This window comes from Melospiza georgiana, chromosome 4 (genome assembly GCF_028018845.1).
Source record: "Melospiza georgiana isolate bMelGeo1 chromosome 4, bMelGeo1.pri, whole genome shotgun sequence".
NCBI lineage: Eukaryota > Metazoa > Chordata > Aves > Passeriformes > Passerellidae > Melospiza > Melospiza georgiana.
Window position 1 is genome coordinate 60598516 of NC_080433.1, and position 23551 is coordinate 60622066.

Here is a 23551-nt window from a genome sequence, read left to right on the forward strand (position 1 = left end):
TCCAAGCAGTCAGGATTTACATGAAAAAACAGTTGCGAGAAACAAGATTTGGTGAAATCTCAGTCTACACAGAGTACCCAACTGCTACCCTCAGCTTATATGAATCAACCTTTCTACAAGTACCATCTTAGCTACTTACATTCTTTGCAAGGGAAAAGGACCATGTGATTCCAGGATCTCAAGTGAAGAACTGCTTGTCAATTATAGGCATCTAAGTTCAATAATATAGATCTTCAAATGCAAACACCATAGCCATTAAAGAACTGTGGCATTTCTTTAGAGACTAATTTTCTAGCCACTTATTGTTCCAGTACAGTTAACGTTACCGAACAGAGTACAGTGGAGTTCCAGCCTCCAGAGTTACAGTAATTCCAGACTCAATTTCTCTCCTGCTTCCCTTCAGAGATGGATCATAAAAACGCTGATTTCACAGAATCACAGAATATGCTGAGTTGAAAGGAACCCACAGGATCATGGAGCCCAGATCCTGGTCCTGCACAGACCATCCCCTGGAATCACACCATGTGCCTGACAGCACTGAGCGCTCCCAGGCTGCTGCTGTGACCACTTCCTTGGGCAGCTGTTCCAGTACCCAACATCTCTGGGGGAAGGATCATTTCCTAACATCCAACCTAAACCTCCCCTGACACAAATTCTCTCACTTGCACTATAAATGAGGCTTCTGCTCCCTCTTTTTAAACTTTGAGGTTTTCTATCTTCTACGTAAGTGTGAACATAATGCTTGTTTCAGACTTCTTTGCAAGAAGGATCACTTTCAGCATAGTAGGACCAAGTGACATGCCTGTTATTAGATTCATACATTCACTGTGAAATCTTCAAAGAGTCTGCACATGAAATGCTGGCAGCACAAATGACAGATTTAGGACCCAACATTTTCTTCTTTTCCTCAAATTTTGTGAAGACTACAGGTCCTCAACTTAGATTTCAAGTTGCTAAGATTTTTTTTATATAAAGTAATTTGCTTTTGAATAATTTGATGGATCTGTGGTCTAAACCACATTTGTAGTTTTTTGACAGAGATGACAGATCAGTGATTTCCTCTGACACTAAAAGGTGGCCATTATCTTTTACAGTTTAGTCATTTTCAATATTCAGAGTCTGCATTCATCTAATTCAAAGAACAGACACATATCAGTGAGAATCTCTAAACATTTCCACATTCCTGCTAAGATCTCTTTATGTGACTTTGCATGCAGTTAAGTTTATCCTTATCCATATAAAAGCCTGATGGTTACATTTCTGCACAGTAAAACCCAAATAAATACTGAGAGTCATAAAAAGTTCCTTTTATTTCTTTAGGCAGTGAACTAAAGCAGTGCAGAAGAGGCTAATAGGTTCTGCAAAGCCATTGCTTTTTGCCCTTGTGCAAGTGAGCAGGACAGGAGAGAGAGTGACTGAAAAATTGTTGTGACAGGCTCTCAGCTGGCCATAACTCTGAAGTTGGAACCACTGGTACTCTTCCCTTAAAAGTCACCAGACTAAACACACTAAAATAGCCTGCAGCGTCAATGATTTATTAAAACACACACTAAAGCAAGTGACTTTTGAATGTCCATTTCAATATAATATGGTGAGACAGAGTAAAATAAAAGGGTTTGCAAACAAATCTTTCCCTTATTCACTGTATCTCACAGAGTAAGTATTTCCATTCTTTTTTTCTAGGTCAAAAATTTTTATCAGCCTCCTGGACTACAGCACATTTTCTGTGGTCTTCTCAGTTTTCCCATTCCTTCGAGGAAGCTTCTGCAAGCCCTCCCACAGATTTCTGCCAGGTCCATGCCCCCCTTAGGAGTTCCATGCCTAGAACTCCTGGTTCCAGTCCATGCCTGTATTTGTGCAGCAGCATCCTCATTCATGACATTTATCACTCCCCATCTGTCCTATCTCACTCTCCCCCATAACTATGTTCAGTTGTCTCCAGGAAAAAAAGCAGTTTCCCCATTTTCTTGTTGGTACCATGACACTGGTGCTGTAGCAGTGTGAGCACTGACATCAGCCAGCCTTCCTGCCTGCTGTTCAGCCACCTTCCTTCATGTACACATACAATAAAGTGAGTGGGAGAGGATATTTATCATAGTTATTTCCAGTGACTGATCTGGCCCCTGTAAAATTAGCACAAGGTTGCATGACAACTTATCATAGTTATTATTTTGGAAATCAACATATCATTGACTCCTTCAGGGCTGGAGGGATGAGCATTTACATTAAGACTGACTACAAGAACCCAGTCACATCAGCAACCTTGTCCAAAGAGCAATCATCTGTTCTCTGTGAGTTTCCAAGGGTGCTGTAGGGCAAACCAAGGTGGAAATCACTGTTTCTCTGAGGCAAGAAGGCCACTGTTGTTCACTGTCTTTTAACACTTCTCTGTAGCAAGAGAATTACTTTGGACAGCCTCAGAGTTGGACTCCAGTAGGAACAGAAGCTTTCTTTGGAAGGACATGAGAACTTCATTTCCTTTATGCAAACAGAAGTGTCTGATACTGCCAGCAGCAGGAAATACTCCCTCGCAAAGATGCAAGCTGCTGTCAGTCACTGGTATCTTCACTCCTAAAGAAGGAGGGTTTCTCTGCACTCAGAAACATCTGAAGGTACTCAGGGAGATGGGAGCTGTCACTTGATGCACTGGATTTTATCAGCAAACTGGAGATGCCATGAGAAATTTCAACCAGCAGCAGGCTTTACAGGTTTGTCCAAAGTATCAGAAAGAGAACAAAGTGGCCTACAACTCTGCTGGCTCCCTAACTGCTCCAGAGCAGAACAAGTCACCCTTCACAGCCAGCTACCCTGCAAAGGAGATGTGTAAGACAACATGACTGAAATGCGCTATGCTGATGTGAAAAATTAGCTGTATTTATTTTTCTTCTTAACCAAGTGATATTTTGTACTGAAGATTATCTTTCTGAATATTATTTTTAAATATCTGATGGCTCTCTGCAATTGCTTTGAATTGAAATATTTGTTTAATTTTAACATTAAAAAAATAAGCTTTACTTGCTTTTTTAAGCCCAGTTACATTTTTCCCCTTAAGCTGTTTGGCTCTTTTGCTCTCCTTTATAGCTACAAGGAGGAGTATGTTATTATTTTTGGAAATGTTGCCTTTTATATTCTTTCTTTATTAGTTACCCTGGTCTCTTAATCTTTTCTGGATATGTTTGGGTGTTCTTTTCATCTGGAAGTTTATTTATTTTTTTCTTAGTACAATATGTTCTGTACTTCCAAATCTGCAAGACACTAATTTTACTTAATTTTCTCTCCTTAAATGTTCACCCTCTTACAATTATTATGTTTCAGGTTCTGGGGTTTTCACAAAATATATTAAAGCATTCATCACGTTTTCCCTTTGTTTTCTGTCTCAACATCAAATTCTCCTTAATGGAAAAAAAAAAAAAGAAAAAGAAAAGGAAGACTTAATATCTAATTTGTAAAGGGATGGGAATAAAATACATTTAATAGTGTGTTAAGAGATAGCTAATATTTTTTAATTAAATTGTAATATGGAAAAAAGCACAGTATTTTCATAATATGGACGGAATTGCAAATCTTATTTATGCATCAGTTGCCAAATTTACGGAGCTATTTCAGAAATTTTAAAATTTTAATATGGATTGTATCTTTCATTTTAGTGAATATTTGTGTATGAGATGATTAATTAGACTGATATAGCATAAAAATGAAGTTTAGTGTTTGCAGTCAGGCTAGCAATGTAGTCATCATAGGCAAAATCTGCAAAGTGTGAATCAGCCATGTAAAGGCCCCCATACCTTTCAGTTATTTACCTTCTACATTTTCATGGAGCTATAAACGTGGTGCCCAAGCTGTGCTGGAATCTGGCATTCTGGCTGCACCAGGGGAAGGTCCCACCCTGGAAATGAAGCTGTCTATGATAGAATCAGGTATGAGACACTAGAGATTGCAGCATCCTGGACTATTTTTGTTCCTGGCAAAAACTGACACCTGACAAGGGACAAACAGTATTTCTGAGATAGAAATGCATCTTCAGTCCCATTCCTGCTCCTGGCCTTGCAATACTTTGTGGCATACACATGGGTTACACTTAAGTTTTTACGGATTACAGTTAAGTTTTTACTGAAGCCCATAAGTTGCATCTCTCCTGAACATGTATTCCTTGTTTGACAACAGTGTAAAGCACCTCCAGACAATGATTTTTGTTAGATTTCTGGAGACATCTGTCTTTCTTTATGTCTATAAATGCATCTAGACAGATCAATAGCAGTTTCCTTTCACTTCAGGTCTATGCACACAGTCTTTATGTATATTACAGAGTCTCACAGAGGTTTGTATGAGTCCTTCAAGACACCTAAAGACACTACATAAGAGGTCTTGCTTGCAGTCTCTAAGATTTCATGAAAATCGAGGTTATTAAAATCCACCTTCTTTTTATTCACAATTCTCATTATTCCTAACAACTTTTAAAACATAATGTGAACTGGGAATGAACCATGCACTTTAAAAATGCCAAATATTACAGTCTGTATTCCTAAAGTAATAGAACTTATTTCTTCAAGGGCTCAAGATTAAAATATTTCCTATCAGTAGCATTAGGTTCAACCTGAAGTTGAAATTATCAGTTCATGGGTCGCAGTTATAATTATCTTTTCCCTCTCAGACCTTATTAATCACACAAACCATCTATAACAGACTTTATAAAAGGCTTTATTTTGCCTGGTTTTGCACATAAATACTGTGTTTGTATTTACTTCAGATACAAATGGTGCCACCTGCTCCTCTTAGTACCCTGACATTTGGTGCTAATTAGATGGACTTGCATTATCAACAGCACAGAAATACAGTGCTGCAGCAGACTTGGTTACCATGGATCCTAATGCACTCAGCATTCCACAGGAAATTTAGCAGAGCATAAGAAATAAATCTATTCCTGTGTGAACCTGCACCAGTTCTATGACGCTATATAGGTACATCATCAAAGTCTTCTAAATTCAAGGGTAAACACCATTATTATTTCTAAACTTTTATTAATACATTCTACCACTGAGTCACCATGTAGGTGAAACAAAATTGCAAGATGATTTTAAACACCCTGACAGTGCTAATGGAAACAAGTCATGCATTCAAGCTGTAAAGGGGAGTAAGTCTCAACTGGGGATCAGCTGCTACAAAAGACTACTGGCATCTGTAAGTGAGAAAAGTCAAAACTATTCTTACACATAGGAGTGTCACACTGAGTAGCTGCTGTGAAAACTCATGCTATTTGTTCCTTTTCAAGCCTACCTGAATGTACCTAATTATTATACTCTAGGACCTAACAAATCTACTAATCCAAAAGTTGCTTCTACAGGGTGATTTGAGATAGCTTGATAAACTCAACAGATGAAATTAAATGCAAAGGAGAAAGATTATGCAGAAGATGAAGAAAAGATATAAAAATAACAAAGAAATTAAACCACTAAATAAGCAGACAAGATTAAAAAAAATTCTTTCTCCCTTTCTCACAGTGACATGCATATAATTCTCTCCATCTGTTCTAAGGCCCAACAACTCTCTATTTCACAGTTGAGGTAAATTACCAATTTCTTCTTCAGGCATCAAACTCTGATGTTCTTTGAGGTTCCTCCTTCGTTGTCAGAATTGTCAGCATTTCTGAATTGTACACATCTTTGAGTGCTATGTTGCCACAATTTCAGTTTCTTTCACAGTTGTTCCCAAACACTCACATCTCAAAGGAAAAGTTCAGCACCTGAATTATGAATTGCGCATCCTCTGTTCTCTGAATGGGCTTTTCTAACAAACTGCAACAAGCAATTTTGAAAATGAATGCCTTCCTCTTGTAATTAGAATGATTCGCAGTAGTATGAAGCAAAATGCTGCAAATAAGGTAAAAACCAGGGATGGATCCACTTCCCAAAGCTACAAGCCTACCAGCACAATGCTAGGAAGTATCAGGTATGATACACAACCACACAAGTCTCAGGCTGCTATCTCCATACAAGTCCTCCTGCTGCCTTGAGAAGGCTGACCTAGAACAGAGGCTAGACAGAGTTAAGAAATAAAGCAGGTATTTATTAAAAGGCCTTAATGGATACACCCTGGGCAGCACAAGAGCCTGGCCAGAGCTACACCCAAGATGAAACCCAAAATGGTCACAAAATGCATGATTCGTCATGAGTTCTCACACTTTTATAAGTTTTAGTCCATTTGCATATTTGGTAATTGTCCAATTACGGCCCCAGATTATGAAGTCACATCCTCCCTGTTTCCTCTCTTCAGTCCACAGTTTGTCTTTCTGGCCCTGAAGCTTGTAATGGTTGTCCTTGGTCCCAGGCTAGAAAAAGGAATTGTTTTGTCTAGCTACTCTGTGAAAAGAGATTACCAACACTTAGAACTACACACCTAGGCAGCACAGAATCTGAAAAATATGAAAGCTAAAACTTAAGGCATCACTAAAATTCATCACAATTGAATTCTATTGAAAATATTTAATCTTTAAAAGAGGAAAGTAATTTCAGAATCACCTCATTAAGGTCAATTTACGTAAGTGATATAGACCAAGATAAGTGGAAGAAGATATGCCAGTAAGGTCTAAAAGTTTTTTATGGGGTCGTACAATTAACAAACCACTGCATGCAACAGAAAAACAATCAAATGGGTGGGCAACACATGATTTGGGACAGGATAGAAGTAACATTTTATCTCCTTTTTTTCTCTCTCCTCTTTGGAAGGTGTGAATGGACAATGGACCTAAGTTTGCATACCATATTTCTCACAGCCTATATTACTAATCTATCTGTATTTGAATTATCAGTTCTTAATTGTGGGAACATTTCTATACCTATCAATTCCAAGTGACAGTGAAATCTCACAACATTAATACAATGCTTTAAAAAAAAATCTGAAACTCTGCAAATGGCCTAACAAAAGTAAAATATTCTCTGATTGACTGAAGACTTTGCTTTGTTTTGAGCCCTGAAAACCATTCAGCCTCCACAATCGCCAGATGTTTCTCCTCCACCAAAGCCTGCCATCTCACATAATTGCACAGCTGGAATGGTATCTGTGTCCACATAGCTGTTGTGCATTCTTACCTCAGTAACCCAGAATTTATCTGTTGGATGACATGAATACTGCAAAGTTAAAAAGGAGCTGCTTTAACACCTGATAGGCTGAGGAAAGCCTATTGATCAGAAAGAGGGGCTTGGTTTTAACAATTGTTAGAAGAACATGGAGCTGGTTTAGTGGTGAACATGGCAGTGTTGGACTAGATGATCCTAGGGGTCTTTTCCAACCTTAAAAATTCTGTGAATCTTTGAACACATAAGTCTCCTCAAATAAGAGAGGACATCAAGAAATCTTCTGAACTAGGAAAGCTTATGTTAAAGGTGAGATTTCCACAATACAAACCATGGACATAACTTCTTTCTTGAATGACAACTCATCAGGATCCAAATATGCTCCATTTCTGATGTCATCATACTGCCAAAAATTATTCTTTCAAAAAAGCTGAATAACCCATCCCTGTTATATGTGTGCAGTAACTCATTAAACTATTTTTTTCAAGGGGTAATTGACCATAAATGTTCCAATTTTTGAAAATATTTAAGATAAAAAAGTTCTAGAGGAGCATTAAATTTGCATTTTTCTCAGTGTTTCATTCTCTTGTAGGAATTGATATAGCTGTCTTTCAGGAAATACATAACTGTTACGTGGTGAGTTTACCCAGCTCCTGCCTGAGATTCTACTTCTACAATCATATCTTTGATTTTAAGGAAGAGGTTAAATGCCCAATTTAGACAGTTTCTACTGGAAAATAGTCCTATAGGAGGATGAATCCATTGTTCAGAGACATGGAAATCTACTAGCCATGAATGTCAATATTTTTATCTGTGTGATTCATCATAATCAGGATGTCATTCACACACACTATCATTATTCTCCATCAACTGTGTGCTCCATCAAAAGTATTTACTGTTCATGCGTGTACTGTACACAATAAAATACTATACACTGCTCTGATAAAATACATCTTTTTTTCTGGGTCCCAAATCATACATTTTGTCCTCATCTTAAGCCACAGACTTATGGGGAGGGTTTGTTACAGTTACACTTCTCTATAGAACGTAGTTCCATTACAGTAAATATAATTTCTAAAATATTTAGCAACATTTTGGTTGTAGGGAAAATGGTAGAAAAAAACAGGACTATGTTATAAATGGAACTGTTGCATATTAGAACTGAACCAGTTTGAAATTTTTGGTTACATGCATTTGATTTTTATTTTAGATAACACACTAAAGTATTCTCATTGGGTGGAATAAGGCTTAATTTTCTTTTCTTTGAATTGAAAAATGGACTGGTTTAATTTCAATTCCAAATGCCAAAATCCTTTTTAAAATAGAAGATTGATCTTCTTTGCAGGTCTGCTTCTCAAGAGGATTTCCTGAATAATGAATTAAGAATAAAGGTTTTGACCCTAATTACATTTTTCCCCGCTTTCCAAAATAGGCTCCTTATGTGTAACAGCAGTCATTTTAAATGCTTTCCTTCACCTAAGATTAGGAACAAGGGAGAGGGAGGGCACTGGGAACAGTTCTCCTGAGGCCTACCAGTGCATGCCAACACAAAGACCTAAGGCCCAGCTCCCACAGCATCAGGTTCCCTTTCTCCAGGCTGCCTGCTATGACTCTCAATGGTTTCTTCAGTCCTTCACCTCCCACTTAAACTTTCTATTGTGAGTTGGAGATCAGTAATAGAAAGATTAGAGACAGGAGGGGGCATTGGAAAAGGCAAAAGATTTTTCTCCAAAGTCATCCTTTGTAGACCCGCATACAGGTAGGGATTAAGAGGAAGGAGATTTTCTACAGGAGATTAATGCATACTGAGACATATGTACATGCATGCTGCAAACCATGTCAATATTTAAAAACTGAATGCCCAAGAGAAGAGAGCAGGTCTGTATGAATGTCAAAACCAAAAGAATAGTGTCAAATCATCATCATTTGATCAGAAAGTCAATCACATACAAAGTTGAAGAACATATGATCAATGAAAAGTTTTAATAACACATGTTCTCCATTAACTCCCTACTCTCTAGGGAGGTATCACAAAAACACAAAGTGCAAGCACTTAAAATTACTATTTGCTTGTGGGGCTTACTATGGAACATTTCGACACAGGTAGAAAATATATTTAAGGCATTCTTTAGGTAGTTAGAATAATTCATGGAATTCTTCAGCTATGAAATGCTACTGAGTTCAGTGCAGTCCTGCACTGATGCATAAGTAGCCCCCATACAGCCTACCTTGCATGACTGGAGCTGTATTTCTAAATATTGCCCAACAATTTCTTTGTATGCACAATTACACCTGAAATGCTTGATCATAATGTAATTAATTCCTAACACTGAAATAAGAATTAATTTTAACTACCATTAAAAACTTTTGGAGCACTTTGAGGAAAAAGAAAAAACCAAAAATAATCATAAACTTGTTGGTAAATGAATCAATAAACTGAGCTATAGCAAAATGTACAATCTCATAAAAGAGTTACTAAAGACTTGAATATAATGAAAATAGTTTGAAATTTTGAATAGTCACATTTCAGGCAAGCAAACATAATACTGAAGCATCAGCCAGAGATATTGTAAATGACCAACAAGAACAGAGAATCCCAAGAAGAGAAAGGATGCTTGTCTTTATGTGTATGAGTTCTCTAGACACAATTTGAAATATGAGTACAAATGAGCACCTTCATAATAAAAACCAATATATGCTCAGATGCAGCTTTCTAAAATTGAATAAAAATAAATAAATACACCAAGGAAAAAAAATTAGTATAGGATTTTTTTTACATTGTTATTTAAGGAGCACTGTAAAAAGGTGAGGAAGGTGGTAAAACCTCCATTCATATCCTAAAAACATGCTTTCTTGTTTATAATGTCACATGTATTACTGGAAGTAAACATAAAGCATTTATGTTAAAGGCTCCAAAAGCAAGAGCCAACATTATTCAATACTACAGTGAAGAAGGTTACAAGAAATTTTAGTTCTTTTTTTCAGAAGAGAGATTCATGTTAAAAGAGAAAAAAAATAAATACATATATATTTATATGTACATACAGTGGGGAAAACAAAACCACATGACAGCAGACCAAAAGAGCGATATGCATTGTAGTCCACTCTCAAAAAACAATTTTGCTTTCATTGGTACTAGAACATTTCAGAGGATAGCATTGTTGAGATCAAATTCTTGGTTGGTTACCCTTTTCATAGGATGTTCATACTTCTTGTCTCTATTTCAAGGTTCTGTTCAACTTGACTACAAAGCTCTGCTTATTTTCACCCTACTCATAAGATCTAACTCTTATCTTCTGAAGTGAAAAGCAATGTAGCTTTCCTTCTGATCCTTCCTTTAAAGCTTTTCTTATCTACTCAGCCTTTGATTACTGACCACTCTGTGATTTCCACAAAGAATCAAGTTATGACTCTCATTGGGGGGCCATATCCTCTCAAATCTCATAACTCTTCATGTCAATAAAGCAACACTCACGTACAGCATTGAAGGTCTGGCTATACATCCTTTGTATTTTATCTCTGTGAAACTAAGTTGCAAAATCTTTGTTCTGGTGTTCCAAACCCTATTTCCTTTATTATCATCATAAATTACATGTAAGATTATTTCACAGAGGAATTGGTAAAAAATTTCATATTAAATGGAAAGTGACTTTAAAAAATTCAGATTTTTATATGTAATATAAAAGGTTATTTCTGAAATTGAAATAACTGTACATGATGGTGTTTGGTCAAAGGTTGGACTCAATGATGTTGGTGGTATTTTCCAACCTTAATGATTTTGTCATTCTAATATATTCTTCACAGTGGTTCGTGAATTGCAGAGATTCAAGCAATTGCAGATATCAATTGCAGGTATCACTCTTCAAGCCAGCACTCAGAATGCTCCTAAAACTGCCACTTTTAGAGACCTGGTCAATTTTTCAAAATTTAAAAGGACTAAAATGAATTTGTTTCTTGTTTGCCGCAGTTTCAAAAGCCATAGTCAATTTAAAAAGTTACCTTGAAGTGCTTCTAGTGCTGGAAATTATTTGTTCATTTCAAGATGAGAGAATAATTGTTGATCTACCTGAGAGTCTTTGAAGAACTGTTCATTCTAGAGTACAGCTCAGGAAAAAGTCTACCATTAGTCAGAGTCTAGCCCTAAGAGTGAAAAAGCACCCATATTTTCTGAGCCAAACAATGTTTACGTGGCACTTAAATTTCAGTGGTCTCATACAAACAGGTTTGTGATGTGCAAGTGCCCCCTCTTTTTTCTTCTTCTTTGTTTGAAAGAATAGAACAGGAAAGTCTGTTTAACAAAAAAAAAAAACTGAAAAAAAAATCAATCTCTGGCCCAAATATATTATATTTAAGCACATGGAAAAATAAAGAACAGATTGGAAACAAGGGAACCCTGAAGAGCATGACCTCAGCACACCACCTGCCCCATCACTGCAGAGCTCTGAAGGCGTTTGGATCTTTTAATTTTGTGGGGTCGGGTGGAATGTATGTAGCACATAGACCTTCCCTTTCACTGTTTTACATTTTAACAAAGTAAAAAATCAACCAAGACCATTCTTGGCTGCCAAAACTTCAGTAAATTCTAAGTCAAGCAGAAAAGCCCCAGAGCATTAAACAGCCATTGCCTACTGTTATGACCAGAGATACCACCAAAGGATGCACACCGCATTTCACCGTGTTGCTTTAATAATCTGAAAGTCATCTACTTTCCACAGGGTCTGTGAGATCACAACACCAGCTATATTTGTCTCAGTGACAGCTCACACACATTATGTAGATTCATCAAAGTTTTTAAATCCCTAATTTCTCTGTCTCCTGGTACCATCTCTTCACAGCATGAAAGGATTTTAGCCAGAAAAATTAAATATTTTATTTATTTAAGGCAAAACCTAAATATAAAACAAAAATGTAAATATTTTTCAACAAGTCATTTTAAAATAGTTTTGCATAAGTACACAGGATATTGCATCCTTGAAATCTGGGGTATTATCAGTAAGCAAATTGTCACATATTCAGATCTGAGGAATATTTTCTGATAATCTGTGTACAGGGGACTGTCATTTATTGACTTCCATTCTATTTCTATGTGTGAAGGTGCCTGTAAGAATGCTAAATTATCTCTTTAATTAATATACATAATTAGTATTTTAAAAAATATTAGCATTATCACCATGATTTTACAGGAACCTGGAAGGAAGATTGCTTTGTTGAGAAAGGGATGATCAGAGCAACCATGGAATGGAAGCCATTTCAGCGGGTTTGAGCAATCTAAAAGTCGGACACCTGGTCCAATTTAGTCATCTAGGACTATTTGCAATCTGTGAAGAGAGATGGGCATCCTCACAGGGTAAGTCATACCAGTCTAAGCAGGTTACAGAGACATATGGAGGTGGCCTGCCAGAAGTTGGAGAATTAAGTAAATCCATTCTCATGAGCTCCTTCCAAGTTCAAGCCTGCAAGCCCTAAATATGCATTAGTCCAGAGTCCAAATCATTATGCCCAGTCATGCAGTTTAACCAATGTGAACTCAATATAACAAATATACCTTTTGTCCCCTGTACACTGATTTTAACACAAATTAAGGACACCTGTGCTTCTCCCTGACCTTTCATAAGAGCCCTTCATACAAAAACATCTAACTCAAATATTGGATACAAATAATATTCTAGAAATACTGAACTATAATTGGTACATTTAATGGCTACACTTAACCATTGAAAGACAAATTCTGACCTCCTTTCCTACACTGAATTATACTAAAGTTCATTGTGTACGTCCCATTGATTTTTCATGGACTACTTCTGCAATAAAAATTCTACTTGGTAGATTTAAAAGCATCTACATCTGTTTACAGGTGACCAGTCTGAACTCCCTTCCACAAAAGATGAGCAATAACTTATAAATCAGGGACATTTCATGGGTGAATAATTACTCAATGTATTGAAAATGCTCATGATAGAAAAGCAATCCTAAGTATTTCCATTGCTCCTTGACGAAATAACTTCATTTACCCTTACTAATTCTATAATAAAAATTAATATAATTATTAAGATATATAGGTTTGCTTCTGGTGTTGGTAGTCTAAGATCAAAATAAGTTGAAATCTATTTTAATATCAAACAATTAATCAGTATAGAGGTCACAACAGAAAGATAAATAATTTCTTTTGTTTCACCATTTGCTTTTCCCTTTTTCTCATATCTTTTAAATTGCTTATATCCTGTAAATCAAGTACTAACTAACAGAGAAAATAATATTCTGTGGGAACTTTTGCATCAATAATATATTTGCAAGTCACTCCATTTCCCCTCAAAGTCTTTTGTGTCCAATGGATGTGATTGGTAGCAAAGATTCCACAGCCAGCTTGGCTCCTGCTAATGCTGCAAATCCAACTATTGTGATTTTTATGTCAGATTACTGTACTCACACAAAACAGCAATAGACATTTCAGAAATATAAATAATATGTCAAAACTTATTTTGGGTTTACGCAGAAGATACATTTCAAATGGGAATCAAGAAAATGGCAAGCAACAACAAAAGAATAGAAAGAATAAGAATTACCCTTTCTAACTCTTATGCCTACACATCCCAGTTACAAATCAGAAAGAGGGAGAGCAACAGCTATTTCTGTGTACTCTAAAAGAGTCCCTCCTAAGCATTAGTGCCTCTTGAGAATTGTGCTAAATTCATGTATCTCAACTGCATCTGTTCTGATTTTCTTAATTTTCTGTAGGTCTCATCAAGAAAAGAAACTACTTTAGGAGTGATTTGATGGTAATGGAACCATTACTCAAACAAAATAGCAAGTCATTGTGCCACTAAGAGATTCACATTCTAGTTTTCAATTTGTCCTAAAAACTTTTCAGAATGTGATTGCATACACACATGAGTAAATTTACTTCCTCCTATTAATATTTTTAGGGGTAACTGTAATTTCAAAGAGGTTAGTTAAGAAAATAAATAATATCTCTGAGAAGTTCCTAGGTATGCATGGTTTTTATTATACTGCACCATGATTTTTTTTTCAGTGAAACAAACAGCTCATTTTGATGGAGCAAATTGAAATTAGGCTAATTGACACAGGTCTCTACACTTTTGGAAACTCTTCCATCTTTATTTTTAGCAGCATGGTCAGACATTATAGGCAGTTAAAGGCTGATTAGGATTGCAGAGTAGTTAGAATTCTAACCATACAAAAAGGGGGGAAAACTCCTTCTGCGGGGATGTACATGAAGAAAATGCATAATCAATATTTTTTTTGAGGTTTTATTTCAGAAAGGGCCATATTAGATTGATGTTTTATTAAAGGACCCCATTTTGCTGTTCAAAGAACATAATGGATGCCTTCAAGGGATTCTGTGGGTAAAATCCAGAACAAATCTCAATGGAATTTTGACTTCTTTTGTCAGATTTGAAGCTGAATTTGTGTTTTTTCCGATTAAAACATGATATAGTAAGTGACTTTCATGTTACATTTCTATCTGCTTAAGCATACAAACACAAACACATATCTGCTTGTATAAGCACACACAAACAAATACATACAAATACAAAAAGAGGATTTCTGAAATTTTTGTTAGCTTGAAATCAAATATTAGCAATCTGTGAGGTTAATGAGAGAAAATCTAAATAGATTTCATTTAATTCCCCCTATTCTCTCTTTGAACTTCATCATTAATGGTGCTTTCTTTTACTATTACTTTTTACTTTTCAGAAAAAGTGATGTTGTATGTTGTCTCTATTCAATGCAATTATTAAAAGAGCATTCTGCAATATCTTTGCCTTTTAAATAATTGTATTCATTCTTTTGTAGCCTTCTTAAGAAAGACAAAATCTAGAAATTTCCATTATATGGGACTGACAAGTAATAGCTCAACAACCAAGAGTCAAAGCGAACAACGAGTCTGGTCAGTCCTCATTATTTCTAAGTAATGCTAAATCTTCAACTACCAAAACTGGCCCCCTGGTAGAGTCACCTGGGAAGCTGAGGGTATGGAAAAATTATATATGAGGATGTTAAATTTAAAGTAGAGCAAGAGGCATAGATTGTCTGCCATCTCCTGAAACCACCAGGCAAGCACTTTCTCTTGAAGAATCAACGGGAATCAAAGGATGAAAGAATACTCTCTCAGCCTTTACATTTTTCTGCTGGGGCACAGGAATGAGTGAAAACCTTTCCATCTCCTCACTTCCCCTCCCCACAGAGAACCCAGCTAGAAAAAGATTACTGAAGACCCCTGAAAGGATCATGTCTCACTAAAAATGTTTTCAGTGAATATAGAAAACCTACACCTTGAATAAATATGTAAAGTAAAGCTTCTTGTAACCTCTACATATGGTTTAATTTTGGTAGTGCTCCTTTCTTTTCTATTTTGTTGTAGTAAGATGAATGAGTTTCCTCTGCAAAGGCCTTTCTTCTTTCCCAAGTAAAATAGTTAAAGAGTAGTCATTGAATTATTGTTTCATGCTTACTAAGTTAATGACCAATTTGATATTTTTTAATTCCAGAAAAGTCAGAACAAGAAATTCCTAATATTTTTCAATGAACTATTCTAATATTGAGGATTTGATCAATGTACACTCACATTCAGAAACACAGAGAGCTAGCTTCAAATCAATAGTGGCAAAAAAATTACTTTTTCAAGGCTTAGGTGAATCATTGCTTTCTGTAACATGGCAAAAATCAGAAAAGAAACAAATGGGAAAATTCAAAAGAAACTTATTACTTTACTTATCTCCAGAGCACAAATTCTTATAGGAATAAGAAGAAACAGCAACCACAAATAAACAGGATTTCAAAATTCAAATAAACTGTTCAAGTTATTACAATGCTAGACTGCAATACGCAGTAATGTATAAGAAAAGAAAAGGTAAGAAGGCTTATGCCCCTGTGTAATTCTTAACCTTAAAAGAAGATAAATTCCTTTCATACTTCCCGTGCTTAAAAGACTCTTGATTTTACGTGGAAAATAAAAGAGAGAAAGGTTTCTCACTATTAAGCATTTTCTAGTATCTTCATAGGGGAAAAAAATGCTTGAAATTGGATTAGACCAGTAGCATCCTCACTGCAGGCAGCAAAAATTTATAGCTTTGAATAACTTGACTAAATAGAGAACAGAGATATCAGTTTTGTTGTTGGGAATTAAAAATGTTATATGAGAAAAAGAGTCAAGTACCTCCTAAATAAGATAAACAGAAAGGCATAATAAAATACATCTCAAGCCTGAGAAAACTTTATACCTATCACTTTGCCTTTTGGTATCATTGGAGAGAGAGATTTTCAGAATGTGCCTGTATTTTGAGCTTTTGGATTTCTTTCAGTTTACTACTGCCTACTGACATCTCAACACCACAGAATCACAGAATCATCAAGGTCGGAAGAGACCTTCAGGATCATCTAGACCAACTGTCAATCTGGTACCACCATAATCACCCCTAAACCATATCCCAAAGTGCCACATCCAGTCACATCTTCAACTCTTATAGAGACAGCAACATGACTTACAACTTGAACTCATGGGCAAAACACAAAGAGAATCTTATTTTCTGCAGTGAACAGATAAAAATACAGGAAAATTAGAATAAATGATGTTTTTACGTTTAGTCTCTAAGTTCTGAACTAGAGATGGGAATACAGAAGCACGGAATCTCAGAATGGGTCAGGTTGGCCCACAGGGGGCCAACTGGTCCAACCTCCCTGCTCAAGCAGGGTCACCCCATAGGACGTGGCATAGAACTGCATCCAGACAGTTATTGAATATCTTCACTGAGGGAGACTCCACAACCTCTGTGGGCAACCTGTTCCTATGCTTGGCCACCTGCACATGCCTTTAAAGAACTGAGCTGAAAATTAGGACTGAGATGCTACACACAAAATATCAGAGAAAGCCCACTGCAAGGAAAAATGGCAATGGGGAAAGGCCATAAGAAGTTCAAGGTTTTCAATACAAAGTTATAAACAACTAAATGTAACAGCTCTTATATTCTTATTAAAATTTGGAAAACCGGAAAATCATTCATTTTTTTCACTTACCACCATTATTTCAGAGCAGACATGGCCATGAGGAATGCCTTTGGCCTCTCAAGGAAAAGATAAATTCATGGGTAGGACGCTCTTTAATTTTTAGCAGACATAGAAGATCATAGTACACACACAACTATTTTGAGGGCTGTGATATGAAGAACCAGCCAGGATTTCATTGTTGCCTCTCTTTTGTGCATGAGAGGCCCTGACAAATGAACTGAGGTGTGACAAGAGAATTTGCAATTCTCTGAGTCTAAATTGGGTTGGAGGTCATTCCCCCATTCTCTACCTATAATATTCCTTAAATCACAGGAGATTTATTTTGAACTTACTACCACCACCACCACCTCTTGATTCACTTTACTTAAAATTACCATATTTTGGGTACCTTTGTTATTCAACACTTTAAATTTGAGTTAGATAAGCATAGGGATCATGAAGAATTGCCACTTTGCGTCAGATCTGCTTCTGTTCGAGTGAGGACAACTTCTATTGTGGCAAGCCACTTTTAAGTGGTTTTAGTCAAGAGTCCTATCACTCAGAGGTACTTTGCAGAATAATTCATTGTTTTTTCCCTGCTGATTAAAATGCACATGCAACTGCCATATATGACCTCCCATGTCTTTGTCCCATCACTTAGCACCATGTTAACTTTCTGGGCACAAGAAATATATTTTCTTTCTATTTTCAGGTTCAAAGAAAATACCAGAATTTTTTTTTCCATAAAATATAAAGATATCTGTTTCAAATTAGAAATTATTTTGGATCAAGATACAGCCTATGCATTTCACACACTACTTTTGGTAATTCAATTTGACAGATGAGGCTGAGATAAGTCATGCAACCATCTGTGATACCATTTAGAGCTTCCTAAACTACAACACATACACCAGTCATTCCACCTGAAGAACTTAAAAAACTGACCTATTAGCCACTTAAAATAGCAATAACAAAATAATCCCTTTCCACATGTGGGTAACTATCCAGCCATGATTTACTGCTATATGAATCAAGGTCAAGGAGTAAAGGATTAGAGTAATGAGCTATCATTTAGCTCAGTGAGGAACTGAATATTACCCAATTTGTGAAATATGTGGTAAAAGACAGAAGACAAGCCTTTGCTGAAATGACAGAGGGAATGCATGGCTCTGATATTTCTGTGTGAGTTGTATCTGTGACTTGTGAAGCCCAGTGCAGTAAGTGTTTGAATTGATGGCACAATACACATACAATAAATCTGATGCTACAGAAAGTGCAGGAATCCATGTTCTTGGAGACTTCAAAGTGCTTCTGTGTGACAAGCCCAAAAGAAGTGGGGTGCTGGCAAGCAGAAAGCTTGGAAGGGCACCCCTATAACAAAGGCTACATGAAAGTGTCAGCAAGCAGCCAGAAATCTTGGGACAGCAAGTGAAAAAAAATGTTAATGTTCCATGGGGAAAATATTTTTTGGTGAAAGAAGAGACTGCCAGGAAAATCAAGGCACATCACAGACAACTTATGTACGTAGTGCAGAAAAATTGTGTAGTGCTGCTGGCACTACTCAGAGATGATGGTCACAGCCAGCAATGCTGGGAGTGGTGGCAGTAATTAAGGAAATGACACAAGGAGCCCTGATATTAGGTAAAAATGTCTCCACAAAAAGTAACATAATCAATCTGCTGTAGCCACAGAAAGTAACACTCTCATTATAAACTTTTCAAGTAACACCAAGAAAGCAACATCTTTGTTGAGATCAAAGCCAGCTGCTGATGTGTCTGCTATATTAGGTGTCATGACAATTGCATCTGGGTATGATGCCTGAGCAAGCACGTTTACAAAATCTAGTGACAATTACTTCAAGTTTTTGCTCAAACTTTTTAGAGCCTTTCAGCTTTATAGTATGATACAAGATCCTTCTTTTGCACATGGGGACAAGTAATAATAACATATTGATTTGCTTTTACTTTCATCCTCAAACACAGTTTGTAAACTAAATAAGGAGTTCAAGACTTGACCTATCATCAAGACCTCAATAGTTTAAACATAAATGTAATTTTCACTGTAAATACTTTAGGGTAAACAATATGAAAATTACCATGATGCACACACTTGCTAAAAAAAAATCATATTGACAACTACAGAGAGGGTGATAGAGGAGGTCATTGAAAACATAAATGGAATTGAACCACTTGCACTGGTCTTAAATAAAATCTGTACCATCATTGTATTTGTGCAAATTAACTACTAAATTTCTCATACATTGTCCATGAATTTTTTCTTCAGGCTAAAATATGTCACACTTTTCTTACAACTCAGCATTATGCATTGGAGAACTGAAGGGAGACAGAAAAGTGATTAAAAGAAAGCAGCTCCTTTCTGTCACTCCTATAAACAATTTACAGATAATGTTTTACTTTCACAGTTACCTGTGCATTTCTTGATATTGCTATTTCTTTTTCCATGTGATCCTAACTTGCATCCAAAATTCTCCTCCCAAAATTCTGCAAACCAGACATTTCTTCGATTGTTAGCAAGTGTTCTGCTCCGAAAATATCTATCAAATCCTACATTGAAGAAAAATGAAAGAAGCGTTAAAATATGATACATAAAAAATATAAATTTAAAGACAGTAACAGATTTTTTTATAAATATAAGAACAAGAAAAAGCTTTAGATACAAACTATTTTATGAGCACAGTCGCATTTAAGGATTAGACTTCATTTCAAGGCCACATAAAATCATGGGGTAGCTCTTCGTTGAGCCAGGAGACATCAAGGACACCTATAATTCTGCTTCTGTTTATATAGTTAATGACACAAGTTGAGAAACTAAAGATTCTTACTTAAACCTGGTGATCACCAGCCTTACCCCTGAAAAGCTGTCATAATGAAATCATGATTAACGTATCCCATCTGGATTAGCTCCTTACAAATATTTCCCTGTGGCTAAATTCTCTATGTAACATCAATAGTGTTCATTTTTCCTAACCAATTACCAGTTTAGCACACTTAGCCAGACATATGAGATGTTACTATATCCAGTACCCTCACAGGAATAAGGTACTGCAAACCAACTTCTACTTCATCCACCAAGTAAGCATCTTTCTTAATATGGTAACTTCTTAAAGTTTAGGAGTGGAAAGCGGGGCACAGATCAATCTCCTCCCCAGAGAATAATCTGACTCATTATCATTCGTACAATACTCTCCTTATTTGTCCCCAAGAATGACCAAGCTATGGTTAAGAAGCTCTCAACTCCAGTATCACCATTATTAGACAATTACAAGACTGCCTAATTGCAGATTCTGCATCTCCTCATCTCAACAGATATATCAAATTATTGTCGTATCAGGCAAACTCAGGTAACTTGCTTGGAAAGATTTCCCTGAATTCCCTGCAATCAAGGACAACATGATTTTAAAATTATTTTTAAAAATATCTAAAGTACTTGAACTTTGACAGAAAATGAAAGGTTTGTGCCACATTCATCTAACCATCTATGGATGTTCTTTTGGGTAGAATGGTTACTGCTCCTTCAGCAATCTCCTCCTGCTGCTGGACTGGTGAAATTTTTGACCCCCAGCTGTCCGAGCCAATCCAGAGGAAATGTCCAGACTGATTCGCTTTTTTGGCTGCTTCCAGTACTCTCCTGCAAACAAACAAATGACCAATTAAACAAATTCCATATGAGAACTTGAGGAACCGCGCATTTATTTTGGCTATGCATAGGCTTACAGTAATTAATTAATCTATTATTTTCACAGTCTAAAGCATACTCAACAACAGCTGTAATGAACTCAAGATACAGTAATACACAATTTGTTTCATCTTTAGCCATGTTTTTCTAGCGTTTTTTTGGTTTCTTCCTTTTCAGTTGCCAAATAACAAAATAACTCTCTATTGGCACTGCACTCCTAGGAGGTAGGAGAAGTCTGGAACTACACAGAATAAAGGACCAGCTCACTCTATAATTACAACTCCATTTCTTATCATCAGATTTTCAAGAATTTTTACATAGTATTGAACCTGAAACTTTTTTGTTAGTCTATTTTCTACCAGCCAACCAAGCATCTTTGTGAAGAGGAACATCTTCAAAACACAAAATTAGGAAACAGGCACCTAATATCATCTTCGTTCGCGAACATGATCACCGCTCGAGCATTTGGAGTTTCCAATAAGCGCTTAATGATCTTTTCAAATTCTCCTGGTCTTGGTTCCCGAGGGATTTTGAGTGACTGAGCAATGCAAACACCTCCTAGGAAAAATTAAAAGGATAAAAAAAAGAATATTAATACAGTAAATATCCACACTTCAAAAAATTCTTAGCTAACCAGGCAAGCAGACAAAGCGAGGTGCTAATCTGACATACAACAGCTTGGTCAAAAGTAACATTATCTATGTGTTTCAAAACGTTTTGTACAGGCTCACACACTTAATGCTGCATTAAAGAGTATAAGACAATTACCTGCTACTTTATATTTTAAGTACTTTTTTCAACAACATTCTGAGACCTGTTGTCAAGCACCACAATGGTTCAGCTGGACCAAGTTCCCCAGACCTACCTAATCCATGGCAACTGAGAACCCAGCCTTGCCACAGCACTGCATTAGCCATGGATCCACAGTTTTACAGTCACCTTGTGTTCGTGATGTGGCTCTTTGGTATCAGGAACTGTCACACACCTCTGCTTTGTCAGCAGAGAGTATGTAGCAGAGAATATATACGAATCACTTTTCACTGTTATTATGATATTGTTAAATGAGTTGTCATAATTATTTAAGAAGCCGTCATTGAATATTCCAAATTACTAATCAGTAAATTAACACAAACTCAGAGATTATGTTTCTTCCTGACAGAGGGTGCTGATTGAAATATTTGAATTTTACCTGTCAAGTAAAAAGGGTTGATTTCTACAAAAACTTAGTGATTCCTTATAGTTTTCATAGACCAGTTCAGGGGAATCTCTACTCTCCAATTACAACACTGTTATCTGCTGACACGGTGCTGACAAGTTTCAGCATGCAAGAGAAAAAATTCTTAAGCCTTTTTCATGAATCACTGAGTCCATATTGCTACCAGTTTCCAAGACCATAGGTGATCTTTCTGATTGCTTGCTGATTTGCTAATTTTAATTATTTTTTCTCTAAGAACTATTGCCTGATTCTCATTACTACCTTGAACACCAGCAATGGTTGTTCTTGAATTTTGTTATTCCAACCATAAGAGCCTATTGGGAGGAATCTAATCACTAATAAACCCAGAAAATTAAGACTATGAGAAAATATTTAGCTCTGGCCAAAAGTAACAAGTTACCAGATAAATACAAGCAAATTGTACATTTTGTATCCCTTTATCTAAATACTTCTACACTGAAGATTGTTTTCAGTGTGAATAAGAATCTGTTTTAAAAGAGATGTTCTATTTTTAATGAGTTTTAAAAGAGGTACTCTATTTTTAATGAATGCTGGTATTTATCTTCTGATGTATAAGATCATTTGAGACACATATGTTTCTTTGCATTAAATGCAGTTAGTCAACTAAAGTCACAGTTAGATCACTGTGTTGTGTATGGGGAGGCTTTCCAACATTCTCATCCATCTTGTTCCTCCTATCAAAATGTTAGAATTCTGTGTTTTTCCAAAGTACTTCACAAATTAGGTTGATGAACACCTTCAGTGTTCAGGATTTGAACACAAACATGGGTCCAGCCAGGTGAAGCTTGGCGTGCAGATTAATATGAAGTTGTTATCAAGGTCCTTGTGTAAGCTTTCTTAAGCTTAGTGTATTTAATCTTTAAGCAAATTAAACAAAATAAAGGTATGTCTGAAGTTACTTTTCTTATTTTATTCAAAAAATGAGAAGGAATGGTTCAAAATTGTCCCAAATCTGTCAGTAATTAAGACGCACTAGGACAAAGCACTTTAGGACCTGCTTTAACTTTTTGATCAGCCTTGATTTGGTCAGGCAGTTGGATTACATGGTCATCACAGGCCCCTTCCAACTGAAATATTCTATTCTATTCTATTCTATTCTATTCTATTCTATTCTATTCTATTCTATTCTATTCTATTCTATTCTATTCTATGTAATATTTTTTAAATGCTGGGAATTCATTACCAGATTTTGTGCTGCCTTTACAGAATCTCATTGACTTCAGTAGCTCTCTGAAAAGGCAAATCCTAAACTTGAATCAAGTTTGGACATGACATAAATGAAGCATGGAGTTTATCAACTGCCAGTGTAAAAACAACAACTCTCAAAATTCATCACCCAGTTTTAGTCACAGGCAAGCATATCACCTTTACAGTTATGCATCAATTACTTGGGATATTTCATTATTATTTTATTTTATTGAGAAATTCATTCTATAGTGCAGGCTTGTCCTGAATTCTTCTCTGCTTTACATGCAAGAAAAATTATTTGCAAGTCAGAATACCTGCCATTTCTAACAAAAGTTGTTTGTATGTAGGTCCTTAC

At 36.1% G+C, this 23551-nt stretch overlaps 1 protein-coding gene across 2 annotated transcripts in view; it reads right to left on the reverse strand.

The window, feature by feature from the left end:
- The window catches only part of GRM8 (glutamate metabotropic receptor 8), a 307347-nt gene that overhangs the window by 150344 nt on the left and 133452 nt on the right, over window positions 1-23551 (reverse strand). For both annotated transcript variants that reach the window (XM_058023672.1, XM_058023673.1), the window contains exons 3-5: window positions 21194-21329; window positions 20569-20723; window positions 19502-19639 (exon numbers count right to left, since the gene is read on the reverse strand). In XM_058023672.1, coding sequence (XP_057879655.1) covers window positions 19502-19639; window positions 20569-20723; window positions 21194-21329 — 429 coding nt within the window. The remainder of the gene's footprint in view (window positions 1-19501; window positions 19640-20568; window positions 20724-21193; window positions 21330-23551) is intronic.